Here is a 16,535-nt window from a genome sequence, read left to right as displayed (position 1 = left end):
CGATTGTCTGGGGCATCTGGAAAAAGGCTTGTCTGGACAAGAGAAGGTGAGCGCTACCATCAGTCCTGTGTCAAGCCAACAGTAAAGCATCCGGACACCACCTCTAGATACGCTGAGACCCGAGTGGACACCCCCTCTACCCTCTCCCCTCTCCACCTACCCACCACCCATATCCCCCCATGAACAGTGCTCAAACGAACCCCCCCCCCCCCCCCCCCCCCCCCGCTGCCTTGAGACACTGCCTTAAGTGCACTCGCACTTTTATAGCAAATTGCCTATGTTGTATATTGTAAATTGTATCTTTTTCTTTCTTTTTACTTATTTATTTTATTTTAAACGTATACTTTGTTTTTATTTTTCTTCCCCTGAACAGACACGAGAGAGTAAGAAACGGATTTTCGATTCATTGTATGTGATGCACATGTGAAGAATTGACAATAAAGTTGACTTTGAACTTTGAACTTTGAACTTTGAACTTTGATTCATGTGTGGGGTTGCTTCTCATCCAAGGGAGGGGGCTCACTCCCCATTTAGCCCAAAAACACAGCCATGAGTAAAGAATGGTACCAGAACACCATCCAACAGCGACTTCTTCCAACAATCCAACAACAGTTTGGTGACCAACAATGCATTTTCCGGCACCATGGAGCACGGTGCCATGAGGCTAAAGTGAGAACTAAGTGGCTCTGGAACCAAAACGTTGAAATGTTGGGTCCTTGGCCTGGAAAGTCACGGATCTTAATCCCAGTAAGAACTTGTGGTCAATCCTCAAGAGCCGGGTGGACAAACAAAAACCCACTAATTCTGAGGAACTCCAAGAAATGGTTCTGAAAGAACGGGTTGCCATCAGTCAGGATTTGGCCCAGAGGTTGATTGACAGCCTGCCCAGTCGGATTGCAGAGGTCCTGAAAAAGAAGAGCCAACACCAGTAGCGGTTCTAGGCACGGGCCGTCCGGGCGGTGGCCTGGGGCGGAAAACTGAAGGGGGGCGGCACCGGCGGCTCAGCCCTTGTAAAATATTATATGCACCACTATTGGTTTACTTATGTCACAGTTTGTGAGTTTGTAACAGCCTGAACCTGGCCGCGCCGCCGCCCTCGCCCCGCAGCTGTGCGCTCTCCTGTCTTTGAGAAGTAGACACAAATGTGTGTGAAGAAGAAGGGAGGGGGCGCGGGGGGAGCACGGAGCGCCACCGCGTTTGCGCATGCGCAAAACCTGGCGGGCTCATCTTTCAGGGGAGGCGACGGTCGCGGGCTTGATGAAAAAAATAAAAGTAAAAACTGCGACTGCGCCGTCATGTAGCGAATCAGCGCCCCTGGCTATAGCTGCACGCGCTCCTGCTGGAAATGTGTGAAGAAAGGGGGGGGGGGGCTGCGGGGAATCAGTTCAATTGTGGGACGCTTCCAAATTAAGTGGCTAGGTGGGGACAAGGGCGGGGGTTTGAATCTACTTCATAAAACCTTTTTATAAGTCAGTCATAAGGTGACATTCTATAACCTACACTTTAATAAAGGTATAGAAAATATATTCTGCTTTTTTTGGGTTAATTTTGTGTTAAATGCCCAAATAAAAAAAATGGCAACACAAAACAATGCTGTCACTAAGGTGACAGTTGGTTCAGTTGACGGACTTGATGTCTTCTTCGTGACGTGAGGACATTTATGCCAAACAAACGCCAAAAACATCTAAAATATGGAGAAAAAAAGGTCAAAGCCATCTGGTGCCCAATTTAGAAAGAAAAGAAAAGAAGAAGAGGAGAAAAGAGATAAAGAAAAGGGTAAGTCCTCACAGCTTGATGCATGTCTTTTCTAAATTCTAATGCTACCTGCCCTACAACAACGTTGCCGATGAAAACTTTATTTTGGTCGATGACCAACACTGAAGTAGGCCCAAATGTTGCAAATAGCGTCATTTTTTTTTTTTTTTAGATTTTATTCTTAAAAATTTGCTCTGCCTTAACTTGTAACATTAGTTATGATTCATGTGTCTGTCTGCTCTGCTGTAACACAACGGTTTTGTTGGGTTTTGCTGTTGTATACTAGTTCATAATGTTAAAAAAGCTGTGATGGTTACACAGCATGCTGCTGCTGCCATAAGATGCTAATGGGGCAAATAATTTGAGATTGGTCTTAAATTTAATAATCGTTTGTGGCAGCCTAAACGTTTTCCCAATGTTTTTTTGACATTTAACTGGGGATTTAGGGGTTAATTTTGAGCCTGCATATGAAGTTTATTTTTTATTTGTTTTACAAATGTGGGATTATATTTTTAGCCAATAGAATTTCCATAAATCTGAAGGTAGTTTTAAAAATGAATATTTACCATTTACTGCAAATCTATGGGGACAAAACATAATTCAACAGGTCATAACTGAAAATTTTCCAATCAAAGGATTGAAGACGGAAAATATGAGCTAATTTTTCTTCTCTGAAGTAGAGATCGATATAGAACATGACAATTTAAATTTCCAATTCATAAATGTTTTTAAAATATTTATTTTATATTATTTATTTAATATTTATTTAATATTTCTTAGCTAACTGTATTTTTGCCATGCTTATGGTCTTTTATTTTTTGTGTTCTGATAACTATTATAATGCTGTTCAGAATTCTGACATCTTTTGTATCCACTTCTTAATTTCAATGACAATATAACATGTCAGTTGACAAAGACAAACAAAGTTCTGTTGTGACTATGGGGGGGGGGGCGCCTGGGGAGGGTCTCGCCCGGGGAGTAATTCAGGGTAGAACCGCCACTGGCCAACACTCCAAACACTGAATCTTTGCATAAAAGTCAGGTATTCTCGATAAAAAGCCTTTGAAACATGTGACGTGCTTGTAATTCTATTTCAGTACAGAACAGAAACAACTGGAACAAAGTAGTTTAGCAGCAAACTAATATTTGTATCATTCTCCAAACTTTTGGCCATGACGGATGTACACTGGATGCATGACCTCTGATGTCACCCATGGATGTCTGCACTGGAAAATGAGGCCTTAGGTTGGGCGGGGGCACCACCCACAGTTTACTCCGCCCGTCTCCACAACACTCCGTTAGGTCCACAACCCTGTGAAAATACCACACCCCTATAAGAATGAAGTCTGAAACTCCACATAAATTAAGAGATGATGTAAAAGAACTGACCCCCCCCACCCACACCCCCAGAGCTGCCATGAACTATAAATAAAACTACAAGCCTCTAGATACGCTGAGACCCGAGTGGACACAAGTTCAGTGGTTCTGGTTCTTCTTTTTTATTGTTTGTCTTATTTTTTTTATTAGTTGAGTTTTCCTTTGGCATTTGCTCCTACTGTCTGTTTGTAATTATTTATTTTATTTATGACGTCCAGATATGTCTTGTAATATGAATCTAGTCCAATGTTCTGCAAATGTTCTAATTGTCCAAATAAAAGGTTCTGGTTCTTCCTGGTTTGGGTCACATTCGGGAGAGGAGGGTGGGGGTCTGTCGTCGCCCCTCCCTCGCGGGGCTGCGGTCCCTTTAAGCGCAGGTCGGTCAGAGGATTTCCGAGCGGCGTTCGGAGGATTTCGGCTCTGCTGCTTCATCTTCACCTCCGCCCCCCCCTCGAACCTCGAGGATTCCTCCGCGAGCCGACAGTCGAAGCTGCGCGAACCGAGCCCGCGCGCCGTCATGGACTTCAACGTCAAGAAGCTGGCCTCAGACGCGGGGGTGTTCTTCACGCGCGCCGTCCAGGTGAGCCCCGGGCGCGCGCCTCCGCAGCTGCTCGGTGCGATGGGGTTGACGGTCCGCAACCGCAGGATGAGCCCGGGGTGGGGGGGGCATTCGGGAAGTTTTCTGCGCGGTTTTTTTTTATTACTGAGCCGCGCGCGCTGTAAGCCGATCAAGGCTCGTGCAGCTTTCATCCATTATTGATGGCTGCGATGGAGCCCATTAGTCACGTGACGAGGCAGATAGCGAGCGTCTTCAATTTACACTCTTTCTCCTCACCTTCCTCTCCTTTATAACGGTTGTTATCATCATCATCACATTTGTCTTAATCCAAGTCATGTTTATCCTCCTCATCCTCATCATTTATCTTCATAATCACAAAAACAACATTTGTGATGATGTCAGGTCTTTAAACGCGCCTCAAAGAAACAAAAACCAGAAAAATCCAGCTGCTGCTGCAGGTTTACGTTTTTTGTAAATTAATTTGAAATAAACAAAAACAAAAGAGTGTAAAAAAAAACCTGTCTGGTTAAAGCAGAGCGACAGGAAAAGTGTCCAGTTCAGGTTGGGACAACAAATTAGAATTATTTTGGCAAAACTAACATCTGGATTTTCTTTTTTAGCCAGTTATTAAGTTATTTTAAAACATCGATTTCTGTTTTTTGCAAAGGCATGAGTGAGTCAAGAGTCTCTACTTTAGATTTCTACTCTACATATAGAGTTTCAAATGAAAAAAACTCTTTGACATAAGAAGGATTTTAGATTCCGATGGGTAAATAAAGGAGCAGAGACTCCTGTCAGTAGAAAAAAACGGTCTTTCATCCTTTAGATCTGCCCCCTGTGCCCCAAAAGAGCCGTTTGCTACAGATTCAGACCGGCCAGAACCCAGTGAGAGCCGTCCGGTTCTGATCCAGATTCCGGTTCTGATCCAGATTCCAGCTCAGACGAGGAAAACAACGACGTTCATGGATCTATGTGTCTGCTGGTGGAGGATCAGAATGGAGCGGAGCGGGGAGCTTCGTGTTACCGTAGTAACTTGTGCGTCACACCTACAAACTTTTTCAAACTGCATTTTTTCATCTGCTCCTGATTCATCCCAATTTGGATAAAGAAATACTCAGCAATGCTGTTTTAAGTCTAATTTTCTTTACATGTGGAAAATGAGTCAGGACTTTAATGCACCTGTCGGCCTGTTGGTGCTGCCAGCAGAGCGCAGCAGGATGCAGTCACCTGATTGAAACCCTTTGAGGTCATCAGAAACCGTCTTTGTCTCTTCAGAGGCTGCCGTTGTTAAAGAGCCGGCGTCACCCTGCCAACAAAAACGATATTTCATTTGTATTTCTGCCGGTGGCACTAAAAGACTTGTTTTTGTTTGGGTTCTGGGATTTTGGACGGTTCATTACAAAAAATACTTTGTCCACATTGTTTCTGGAGACCTCAGCTGAAGAATGGAGATGCATTTGACCTAAAGGACAAAGAAACTGAGCAATAAAAACAAAGCAGTGTTTAGTGGAAAGAACTGCGGTTTTCAATGTTTTTGCATTTTCTTGTAGCATTTTTCTCTTGATGGAGGTCATTTTATAAAGAAAATTAAGGTTAAAACTGCATTTCAGAGCGTTTATTTATTGGTTGAATGCTATAAAGTATTCAACCCATTGTTTTTCTGTTTCTCTTCCGCCATTTTTTGTTCCTGAACTCCTTCCACAGTTTTTCATCTATTTTAACTATTCAAATGTTCAGCTCTTTCAGCTTTTTCCAGCTATGACTTTTGGTCCTTCAAATCCTTGAACTTTTCAAAATATTCCAGGATTTCTGCCTCCATTGGAACACGGGGAATCCTTAGTGCAGAAGCTCGCCGGTTCGAGTCCCGGTTCTGGCATTTTTCACAAACAGATCTTTTTTGTTATTTGGCTGTTTTCACTTTATTTATGGTCAACTTTGATCATTTTTTTTCTTTATTTTTTTGGTGTTTGACAATTATTCCCCTTTACTTTTCATTTTCATTCAGAAATATAGCATTCAAACCTGCATTTCCTTGTGGAAATGCTGCTCCTTCTAGTTCAAATTGTGGTGATTCAGGAGCAGATGAAAAAACACCATTTGAAAAATCTTGTAGTTGTTTTGTACAAACTGCAGTCAGCGGGCCACAAGCTTCCTGCTCCGCTCCATTCTGATCATCCACCTGCAGACGAATACATCCAAGAACGTCTTTTTTTTCTGGTCTGAGCTGGAATCTGGATCAGAACTGGACGGATGGATGGCTCTGATATTGATCACCATTTTTGTTGCACCGCTAATGTTATGAGGGGCTGTAAGCTAGCAGGACAGAGTGTTATCAAAGGGATGATGGGAAATGAGGGAAGGCTTACTCTGCATCAAGGGTCCCGCCCACAACTCAGAGGTGAATTTCTGATGAACTGCTGCTCTGCAGGAACTATGTCCTAGAAAACAGCGGCTAAAAACTGCAGAACGCTTAGACAATACATCAATGATGGTCTGAGTGGGACTTGAAGAAGTTCTGTTTTCATGATGTGGTTCCTCCTGGACTCTGCTGGAATGTTATCGTTTCTCCTGACGTTTATCCACGGGTCTCAGTTCACAGAGGAGAAGCTGGGCCAGGCGGAGAAGACGGAGCTGGACCCTCATCTAGAAAACCTGATAACCAGAGCAGACAGCACCAAGAACTGGACAGAGAAGATCCTGAGACAGACTGAAGTTCTCCTGCAGCCCAACCCCAGTAAGTCCCCCCCAGAGTTCCCCCAGTGATGGTTTGTATGCAGGTGTTTTCTGGGTGTACTTTTGTCCCACTTTGGCAGACGTGGAGGGACTCGCTCAGTGGTTTTGGAGGAGGTTTCTTTCAGAAACGAAGGAGCATTAGCGACACACGCCCTTCTCCTAAAGCACTTTACCAAGCTAAGCATGGATCAGGAAGCTTCATGTTTTCTTTGTGAATAAAATGACTTTTATCTAAACATCAAAAAGGAAATTCATTCCAAATGTCCTGATCTGATGTAAAACCAGGAACCTCCTGATCCGCCGTTCTCCCTGATCTCTTTAGCTGGAACTTCCAATCATCTGGAAGAACCTCCTCCTCCCCCAAAGCCACACAGCAACCTTCCCACTTTAACTTCCTCTGCTCCGTTCTTCTTCCCTTTATCTTCCTCACCACCAGAGTCTTCCTCACACCACCGTCCTCTGTGGTCTGGACATCTACAACATCAACTTGTGTTCTCCTCCCTCTCTTTTCTGGGTGTCTTCACCACTTCACCAGCATCTGTCCTTCGGCATTCTTGTCCTGAACACCAAACTTCCTCTGTTTCCTTCATCCACATGTCAGCTCAATCCCCCCCCCCCCCCCCCGTCCCCTTCAGAGGAACCCTGGATCATTTCTCCTCCTCCTCCAGCTCACATCCTAACCGACAACATTCAACATTTCACCTTCAACTTCCAGCTTCAGACCCATCTCCCTCTCTTCACCTCCAGAACATTCTTATCAAACTCCTTCAGGATCTCTCCTCCGTTCCTCTTTCCATCCACATCCTGATCAAATCCAGAAGCTTTGATCTCTTTCCATCTGGTCTCTTCAACTCACAGGAGATCCAGATCCATCTAGATAAACTCTCTAGTTTTCCTGTCAGAGTTCCTACATTCAAAGTTTCTCCTCTTCTTTCTACAGACACTCCGTCCTCCTGTCCTTCTTCCACCAACAGCTGTTCAGTTTTGACCAGAACCCTGAAGGTCAACAGAACCACTGATGGTTGTTGACCCGACAGATCCAGTCTGAAAGTTCTGATTGATTTAGTTTTACATCAGACAATCATCCTGACAGAACCCTCTGCATTTACCCAGACTAGGGTCACGCATACCACAGCATTGGTGGTTTCATCTGGTCCAGTATGAAGGGTTGAGGTGCAGTGGACCTGGGTTCTGTTTTTGTGTGACATGAGTTCAATCAAAGTACAGGTTTAGCTCTTCTGTGTCACGGTTCTGTCCTGTGAGACAGAAAAGCTGCTGACTGTTGACTTCTGTTTTTTGTTCTTGCACGCTTCAGTCGACCACACAGGTGAGTGATTCCTCCGTTTTCCTCTGAGTCTGAAGGTGAAGAAACCTTCAGCTTCATCTTCACGCCGTGTCTTTTTGTGTCTGTCCATCAACAACCAGAGGATTTTAAACACAACTGTAAGATCTGCTTAAGGAAATGAGAACAATCAGAAACTCTTTTTTTGTGTTGTCATGTTTTGTCAGGTTGAGTTAAGGCCTCCAACCCCCCCAAACCAAACTTTAACCTTTAACCTTAGTCATGGATCTAGGTTTAAATATCAACTTTATTCACTAAATATATTCTCTAAGTGATTCCTAAAATACCCTTATTGTTGTCTCTCTTTTGGTGCAGAATGTTGTCATTCTTCTAGTTTAAATGTGAGCCTCAACAGTTTGATGGTTTCTAGTTCCACCTTTGTTCTGTTGGAAACACTGATGTCAGGTGGAAACAGGAATTGGACAAAAAGCCTTTTGGAATCCTGACTCGTGACTTTGATGTTCCGCCTCTGAACGTCGGACTTTGGGGTTCATCTTTTCTGTCAGGAGCTTCACAGCCCTGGAAAATGTTTGTCCGTCCACGGGATCGTTTGTGTCACGGCAACAGGTCAGGACTGCTTCCTCCTTCCTCCGCCTCCTCTTCCTCCTCAGCACGTCTTTGTAACGTGAGCGGGGCGTGCTCACATGCGGTCCTGCTGAAAAATGCATGGACCTCCCTTTAACGGCTCCCAGTCGGGCTCTGGACCGGCTGGTCTTTGGACTCGGATTCTGCCCTGTTGGCGCCTCCAACAGTTAGTTTGCTCCTCAGACTCTGCACGGGAACACGGGAACGTCTGTGTTGAAACTATGAAGGTCTGTTGAGCATCAGGGACGTGAGTTTGGAACAGCAAAGATCGGAGGAGTTGAGCTGCGATGATCAGCCTCCTTTTCTATTAGTAGATTTATCAGGAATAAGGTTGTATTTGTCTTCAGTCATTTAGCAAACAGTGTTTATGGTTTACAAGCATTAAGAACACTGTTTGTTTGTTGACCAATCAGAAGAAGAAATAGCCTTAGAAGTGGGCGGGGCATCACCTAAGACGGCTATTATACATAAGATGGTTCCCCCTCTTTTAAATTACTAGTTAACTGTTTTTTAAACCAAATGTATTTATGGTAAATGTTCATAAATAAATGCATTTTCATTGGAAACACTGAATTAGATGAGATGCGAGGATCTGTGGTGAGCTTCACGAACCAACGAAGCTCAATAAATTCACTCAAGTTACCCTGCTGCCTGCTAGATGGATGTCTTCTTCCCAGCATGCAGTTCTTCCCTCCGTGCACAGAAACCCGCTTCACAAGAATAAACCCACGAGGCGACACAAGCTGGGTCAGAACCAGAGGAAAAAACTCACGTTGGCAAGTCCCATCCGCTCAAAGGTGGAGGGAATGAGTGTGGGCTTCATCTCAGCCTCTGCGGCTTCAGTCGGCGCGTTGGCGTGCCGCGCAGCAGCCGTCAGACGTGCAGAGCATGACCGAGGTCCAGAGATCTGAACCCCCGAACTCCTGGATTGGAGTCCTTTGACCCCAGCAGAACGGAGAGGAGAATCTGCAGAAAACAAAAACCTTTCCAGGACGGGTGATCAGGACTTCTGTCAACCACCAGACAACCTGGTTTGGAACCAGATCTGAGCTGTTCTTCACACAACGGCTCAGCGATGGCTTCCTTCAGGTGTGAGCCGATCGTCTGGATGGAGGTGACATTCTTCATTGCTGCTCCACGGCTTGAAGGAAAGAAAAAGGATTGATCCTGTTCTTTAAGGAGACCTAGTTTACTAACCTTTAAGATTCAGAAAAAAAACTGACCTCAGGTTCACTTCAGAGGATTTTAAACTGTTTTAGAACTTTGATTTTTATCTGCTCGGCTAAGATCTTTTGTGTAATTCAGAATCTATTCTAATTCCTTTGTACTTTTGAATTTATTCGGGTTTTTGTTGTGTTTTTATGAATTGGGCATGATGTATTTTACTTCAAGTAGAGTTAGACTTAATATTTCATACGTTAAATAATATTGAAATATAATTTTTGTTATGATCTGTAATTTTCAGGATTCTATTTAGGTTTTGATTGAAGGTGTCTCGGGTATCTCCTAAAATGAATCCAGTTCTCCCTTCTGTGTTCTGGTATCTTCAGGATTCATAAAATGTTTTTTTTTATGAAACCGGTCCTGTTCTGATCCGGTCTCAAAGAAACACCAGCGGCGGGTTTCAAAGAGCTGCCAGATGTTTCTGCAGAGGTTGAAAGCTGGTTTTACCGTGCAGGCGCTCGAATCGAGGAGTTCATCTACGACAAACTGGACAAGAAGCTGCCGTCCCGGATGACCACCGCCGAGCTGCTGGGTCAGTACATGCTGGACGCCGCCAAGGAGTTCGGAGCAGACTCTCCGTACGGTGAGCAGAATGTAGTCAGTGTTTTTCTGATGTTCTTCCGGTTTCAGGTAATTGTGTTTGTGAGGGAAGGGTTTAGTGTCGCACAGCGTTTGTTGAGCTCCCGGCTGTTGGAACGGCGGGGTTTTTGTTTTTCTGTTGAGAACTGCAGCCGGCAGCCTTCTCCTGCTGCAGAAGCGATCTGTCGTTTTTGGGTTGCTCTCTGCGTCGGATATAACGTCTTCAAATCCCCATTTCTGACACATTTTCTGCAGACAAACCGGGAAGAGTTTCTTGTCCTTTGCCAAGTAATGGCTCTGAAAATGCTGATGTCAGCAGACCAGCACAGATACGAGCAGAATCGTGGTCGTCACGTCCAGAAAACGAACACGTTTGATTCTTGAAAATTATGAATGCATTTTTTATCAGTTTATAAAGCTTTTCTGTCAGAATGTATTACTTTATTTATAACACTTCGACCAAACAGTTAAACTCATTATTTCTGTTGAATTTATTTTTAAACCAAACTGTTTTTAAAATGACATTTTGATAGTGGAACTATCCTCCTCATCTTCATCCTTTTGAGTCTTGGTGGGTGACTTTCTGTGTCTGACGGACCCCCAGGCAGCACCTTGATCACCGTTGGGGAGTACCAGAAGAGGCTGGGGGGTGCCGAGCGAGAGTTCCTGCAGACCTCAGCGGCCGCATTCCTCTCTCCTCTACGCAACTTCCTGGAAGGAGACTGGAGGACCATCTCCGTAAGACTCTGTGCCCCGCGGGCGTGCATGTGAGCCCAGCTGCTCGCGCACGTGAGCTCCTCTGCTGACGCCGGGTTCTGGTCTCTTTGGCAGAAAGAGAAGCGGCTTCTGGAGAACCGACGGCTGGATCTGGACATCTGCAAGGCTCGCTTGAAGAAGGCCAAGCATGCCGAGGCCAAAGCTGCGGTGAGGCCAGAATGCACCTTCCCCTCATTGACTGCATAAGAAGACTGGACTGGGTGACCCCTCCCCCCTGGCATTATAAACCGACCAATCAGACGCCTCAGTAAAAATAGGCGGTGCCTGCTGTCCCCCACGTCCAATGCTCCAACCGTTTGATTGACAGATTCTCCCTAGCTTTCGAGTGACAGGGGTGTGGGCTTCCAACAAGCTCACTCCTGATTGGGGAGAGTGGTTGCCATAGAAACGATGACTCAGACTAATCCGGGCCAATCGCTGCTTTCTGGCGACATCTGGCTCCTACATGCCAGGGTCCGCACTGTGAAGAAATGGCGGCTGAATTGACTTCAGTTATAAATAAAATTTTCTACGGGTGACGTCACACGGTTCAGTTTTCTGTGGTTCCCTTCCTCTCTCCTCCTCAAATCAATTACCAACTCTGAAATTGCACTGTTTGACCACCAGAGGGCGCCAAAACCTCTTCGCCGTTTTTCCATCGTTTCCAGGCCGTTTCTGATTCTGCAGAATTCCTTCAGTCTATGAAGCAAGAATCAGATTTAGCTTAAATTATCATCACAAATTATCTTTATCACCCAAAAAATTCCACGATACAATTTTTATAGGTGTGCTATTAAAATCCTCCAGCTGAAACAAACCCTGCATGGAGGAGTTTTTGTTGTCACATAGGGGAGGGGTCAATGTGTGACCTCGCTGCGTGGCTGGAACGATGGGCGGATCTGCCTCTCCTGGCACATTCAGATAATTCAAACTGAACTTCCTCTCCGTCAATCTCTTTCACCTCCTTTCTTCTTCTTCTTCTTCTTTTTTACAGGCAGCCCCAGACTTTCAGGAGACCAGGCCTCGAAATTACGTCCTTTCTGCCAGCGCCTCGGCGGTGAGCAGCGCCACACGTTAACCTGTTAACTTCCTGCCGCTTCTGCTGTACGACTACAACGCCCACCGTGCTTCACGCCCGTTGTCCCGTTCAGATTGTTTTGAAGATAAACTGAAGTCAATTAAGATCGAGCATCAAATGTTGAGAAAGTTCAGGCAAGAAGTCAAACTGAGATCAGGTCTGATTTATTATGAAGCGTCGTCTGAGGAGGCGGAGTCTCAGACGTCCAGTTGGTCGGAAGTTCTCCAGTCTGGAATGTTTTTAAGAACCGTGTTCTCGCTGTCAAACTGCAGAGTTTTGCATAGTTCATCATCAGGGCTTTGGGAGAAGCTGGACGAGCTGAAGCTGCTGCCCACCAGGGTCAGGGTTGTGTGTTTGTGTCTGTCTGTTGTGTGCTCTCGGTGATGCTGAGTTTGTTTCCTGAACGGCTACAGAGCGGCTGGGAGAGCTGGGACGTGGCGCCTGATTCCGCTGCCAGCCCGCAGACGAAGGTTGGACTCTTCCTCGCGGCAGAGGATAGCCTGTGTGTGGTTGTGTGTTTGCGGTAGAGCAGATGTTGTGTAGCACCCACTCTTCCCTCATCATCAGGTTTTAGTCACGGGTCGTCCAGTTTAAAAACATGCGAGTTTGAAAAACGGCCTGACCCGGTCCAGAAACAGAGTACCTGATCTGTTCCATCCTCACCACGACGTTGCCGTAGAAACAGTGACGTTTGTAAGAAATAGGAACCTGGTTCAGTTCTTCCTGATTCAGACGTTTCAGATAGGAATCGGTCAGAGATGAGCTGTGCTGCTCTGGTTTAGCGTCTGAATCTTTGCTGTTTTGGTAATCTGGGTTTCTGGTCCCCCCATCCTCCCCCCGCTGCCCCTCAGCTGCTCAGCGAGGAAGTGGACAAAGTGAGTATCCTGTGTGTGCTGTGTGCGTTTGTGCGTCTTTTCCTGCTGCCTCCTCACCGCCTGCTTCCTCCCAGGCGGAGCACGAACTCCGGGTGGCTCAGACGGAGTTCGACCGGCAGGCGGAGGTGACCCGGCTGCTGCTGGAGGGCATCAGCAGCACGCACGTGAGTGACGGCCTGTGTGCAGAGCGGCGGTGTGCTTGGCTTCAGGTCCAGGACGAGCGTCTCTGCTGTTCATCACAGAAATGCACCTTCATTAAGGATCCGCCTTAAAGAGGCACTTCAGTGGGACGTTCAAGGACCAGCAGAATTGTCAACGCTGAAAAACGTGCACGCTCCTTAATTCACAAATTAAACTTTTTTTTTCAGATTTAAAAAAATGATTATAATTAGAGGTTACATTAGAAAAATGTTTGTCGTCTATTTTTATTCATAAATAGGATAAAGATGCTACAGAAAAGATGAAAGGATTCTTTAGAAAGAAGAGAAATGCTAAAACCTGTGAAAGGTTTCAGGTCTGCCCTCCTGGTGTCGGGAGCTGATTCCTCTCCCCCTGACCTTCTTCTTTGTCCCCACAGCTCAACCATCTGCGCTGCCTGCAGGACTTTGCAGAAGCTCAGACCACATACTTCTCTCAGTGTCATCACCACATGCAGGAGCTTCAGCGGGAGCTCCACAGGTGAGGAGGAACCTCCTGCGGTCCCTCAGAGTGTAGGATGATCCCTTTGTCACTCACAGCTTCGCTTTGTTTTCTTCTAAATGTCAGATGTGCCAACGCTGTTGGCGCCCCCCACTCGTCTGCTGCTAGCTCCAACCCCGCCTTTCCGTCCGATCATTCGTCTCCTGGAGCCAGCTTCTCCGCGTGCGATCCAAAGCCCGGACCGCTGTCGATGGAGCCGCCGGCCACCGGCACCCGAAAGGCGAAAGTCCTGTACGACTACGACGCCCACGATGCCAGCGAGCTTTCCCTCCTGGCTGACGAGGTACAGCAAGACCAGCCTAAAGCGAAAACGTTTTACTTTGGAAGCTGGATGATGATGATGATGATGATGTCTTAAAGATCCTCTGTATACAAAGCTATGTTATGTTGATTTTTCAGTTTGAAAAATTTCGAGCAGCATCAGCTGACTGAGCTCCACCCGTTTAGACCCCGACGGTTTTTGCTGAAACGGGTTCCAGCGAACCGATATGATCGGCGGTCTTTGTGCACTGAGACCTCATCTTCCAGTGCTGAATAGGATGCACACCAGAAATGTTGCAGTTCTTCAAAAGACCACTGGATGGCGGTGTCAGAGCCATTTCCTATCGACACCCCCATGTTAAAAAGTTTCATAGCCAAAAATAAACACAGGTCCAGTCAGCAAAGCTGCTTTTCTCAACTTTAAGAGTCTGTTGTCTTTATGTAAATTGCATAATGAAAGTTCAAAGAACAAAAACACAGGAGCTAAAGTTCTGCTGTGAACAGAGGAGTGTCTCACTGGTGCATCGATTGACTTATTGGTGGACTCAAATGAAACCGTCTGCTCTCTTCTGCCTCATCTGCCATTTTCCAGCATGTTTGTTGAGGTGGGCGGAGTTAACTTCTGTCAGTATGCCCCTCCCACTTCAGGTTTCAGAATCTGTGTAGTGATGTCATAGACGGTCAGGTTGATGCTGGGAATCTATTTCTCGCTTTTCCTTCAGAAAGTCCATCCTGTATGCCGTAACCTCATCACAGAGTTTTGGTTTTGACCCGGACGAGGTTCCCATGATGCTTAGAGCAGGAGATGCATCCAGCTCTGTGTCTATGGGAGTGTGAAAGAGCAGATTCTGGGATGCACACACCAGTTTCCACAATCTTCAGGCTTTATTAGCTGCACTGATGGAGTCAGGGTTGCTTCCTAAAGCCCCGCCCTCTTTCTTTCCTCCTCTGTTGTTGGGTTTCATTCATCTAATCATCAATTCTAAAACGGCCTCACTGGGTTTGTTCCAATGATTGACGGACATATTTCCTTTTTTTTGAAAAGTTGGCAATGACATGGAGCGAATGAAACGGGCCTCGGGAGTCCAGAATAAACCGAGTCATGTGACCTCAGGGTTTGTCAATATTTCCTGGGTTTACCGTGACTGAGGGATCGATCCCACCAGGACGGACGCTATCCTACTGACATGTTTTGGACTCCCAGAGCAGGAGGTCGGTGGGGTCAAATGTTTGGTGAATTCGAGGAGGGGAAAACTCTCTCCTCCTGGGATTTCAGGGCCTTTCTCCAGCGCTGTCGGAGGTTTCCGTACACCTCCATGGAGCAGCATGAGAAGCTGGGCATGTCCAGCTCTAGAAATGGATTTTCCTTTGGTATAAAACTATTTTGTGTCCCTGAAAATGTCTCTTCTCTCCTTCCTGCAGCTTATCACCGTCTACACCGTCCCAGGAATGGACCCCGACTGGTTGGTTGGAGAAAGAGGGAACGAGAAGGGCAAAGTCCCGGTCACTTACCTGGAGCTGCTGAGCTAATGACCCCCCACCCCCAAGCGCCCACACACACATGCACACCCCTGTACACACACAGAGATCACCGTGATCACTGATTACCAGGAACGTTTCCTCAGACGTGGAGAGCCGCTGCTAACTGACACCGTGGGCAGAACTGTCGTTGCAGATCCCCTCGTGGTCCACAGTCGGACCGTTTTGGGATCGTTTACGACACAATATTCCAAAATCTTATCAGCGCCTGATGGTTGTTTCTTTGTTCACATGATGACCAAACAAACCCGTCCGCTCCTGCAGCTCATCAGATCCCGATTAGCTCATGAAAAACGTTGAGGACTCTTCACCCGTGTGCTCCGGGGAACAGTGACTGCAGAAGCTGTTCTGTGCATGTGTGTGTCCACGTGTGACCTTCCGTTTGTTTAGCGTGTCGTGCTTCTCTGTTGCGCACATGTTGTTGTGTTTTGATTTTTTTTTTTTTGACTTGAAATGAGCCGAACTCGCCGTCCTCGTTCCAGTTTCTGCACAGCCGTGGTTTGATGTGGAGCCAACATGCATGTGTGTTTCTCTGTAACTGTCTTTAATAAACACATACAGCTGTTCAGGACTTTCTGCTGAGTCAGAAATCTTGTTGGGGGGGGCTTTGATGACCTTTATAAAAGAAGAGGACTTTCGCTACACAAGTATGGAAGAGGAGGGGTTGACATGGAGAAAAGCGGTCAGGATGGAGGGACCCTCCAGGCTCGGCTAAGGCTACGGTCGAAAATACAGTATGACCTCATGAGACTGAGGACCCACGACCTGGATCCCCCCCCCCATATCAGGTGTATGATCCCAGACTCCTGACATGTCCAGAGATCCATCATTTCTCTGAAAGGGTTAGTGTGAGTTCAGGGGTCTGCAGCCTGAGGTTCTGGAGCCGTAATGTGGCTCTTTAACCCCTCCATTGTGGCTCTCTGGTTAAAGAAAAATAGTTTTTGATTTGAAAAAGTAACTGTAAAGTAAGTGAGAAAAAAAGCAACACTAACTCAAACTATTCAACTCATTCACAAACAGTGGGATAACAGTACATGTTACTTTGCCAGGCTCCTGACTACATTACCCATAATGCTCCATCACGCAGTGGAGCTTTGTAGTCTGGGGGTGACTGAGCACAGCCAGAGATCATTCTTAAACTCCCTCTCCATCACCTTTTGATTGATTTTAAAA

At 46.1% G+C, this 16,535-nt stretch overlaps 1 protein-coding gene across 2 annotated transcripts; it reads left to right on the top strand.

Annotated features, from left to right (window-relative positions):
• The first annotated feature begins 3,482 nt into the window (after positions 1-3,482).
• Positions 3,483-15,933, top strand: sh3glb2b (SH3-domain GRB2-like endophilin B2b). Of its 2 annotated transcripts, XM_011482091.4 has the most exons (11): positions 3,484-3,712; positions 6,284-6,425; positions 10,030-10,158; positions 10,759-10,892; positions 10,986-11,078; positions 11,905-11,967; positions 12,840-12,863; positions 12,938-13,027; positions 13,441-13,541; positions 13,629-13,845; positions 15,246-15,933. In XM_011482091.4, exons 1-11 carry the CDS (start codon positions 3,650-3,652, stop codon positions 15,351-15,353), a joined length of 1,164 nt encoding a protein of 387 aa, XP_011480393.1. In that variant the 5' UTR covers positions 3,484-3,649; the 3' UTR covers positions 15,354-15,933. The 2 variants fall into 2 exon arrangements, with proteins under 2 accessions (XP_078811736.1, XP_011480393.1); XM_078955610.1 differs by lacking the exon at positions 12,840-12,863 and having other exon boundaries at positions 3,483-3,712.
• The last annotated feature ends 602 nt before the right edge of the window (positions 15,934-16,535 follow it).

This window comes from Oryzias latipes, chromosome 12, assembly GCF_053564925.1.
Source record: "Oryzias latipes strain Hd-rR chromosome 12, Olatipes_Hd-rR_3.1".
NCBI lineage: Eukaryota > Metazoa > Chordata > Actinopteri > Beloniformes > Adrianichthyidae > Oryzias > Oryzias latipes.
The sequence above is the reverse complement of the archived record's forward strand: the minus strand, read 5'-3'. Positions and strand labels throughout refer to the sequence as shown.

Coding starts and splice junctions, on each gene's coding strand:
- sh3glb2b (XM_011482091.4), top strand. CDS start 3,650: ATGGACTTCAACGTCAAGAAGCTGGCCTCAGACGCGGGGGTGTTCTTC. Junction 10,159..10,758: donor CGGAGCAGACTCTCCGTACG/GTGAGCAGAATG, acceptor ACGGACCCCCAG/GCAGCACCTTGATCACCGTT. Junction 11,968..12,839: donor TTTCTGCCAGCGCCTCGGCG/GTGAGCAGCGCC, acceptor GCTGCCCCTCAG/CTGCTCAGCGAGGAAGTGGA.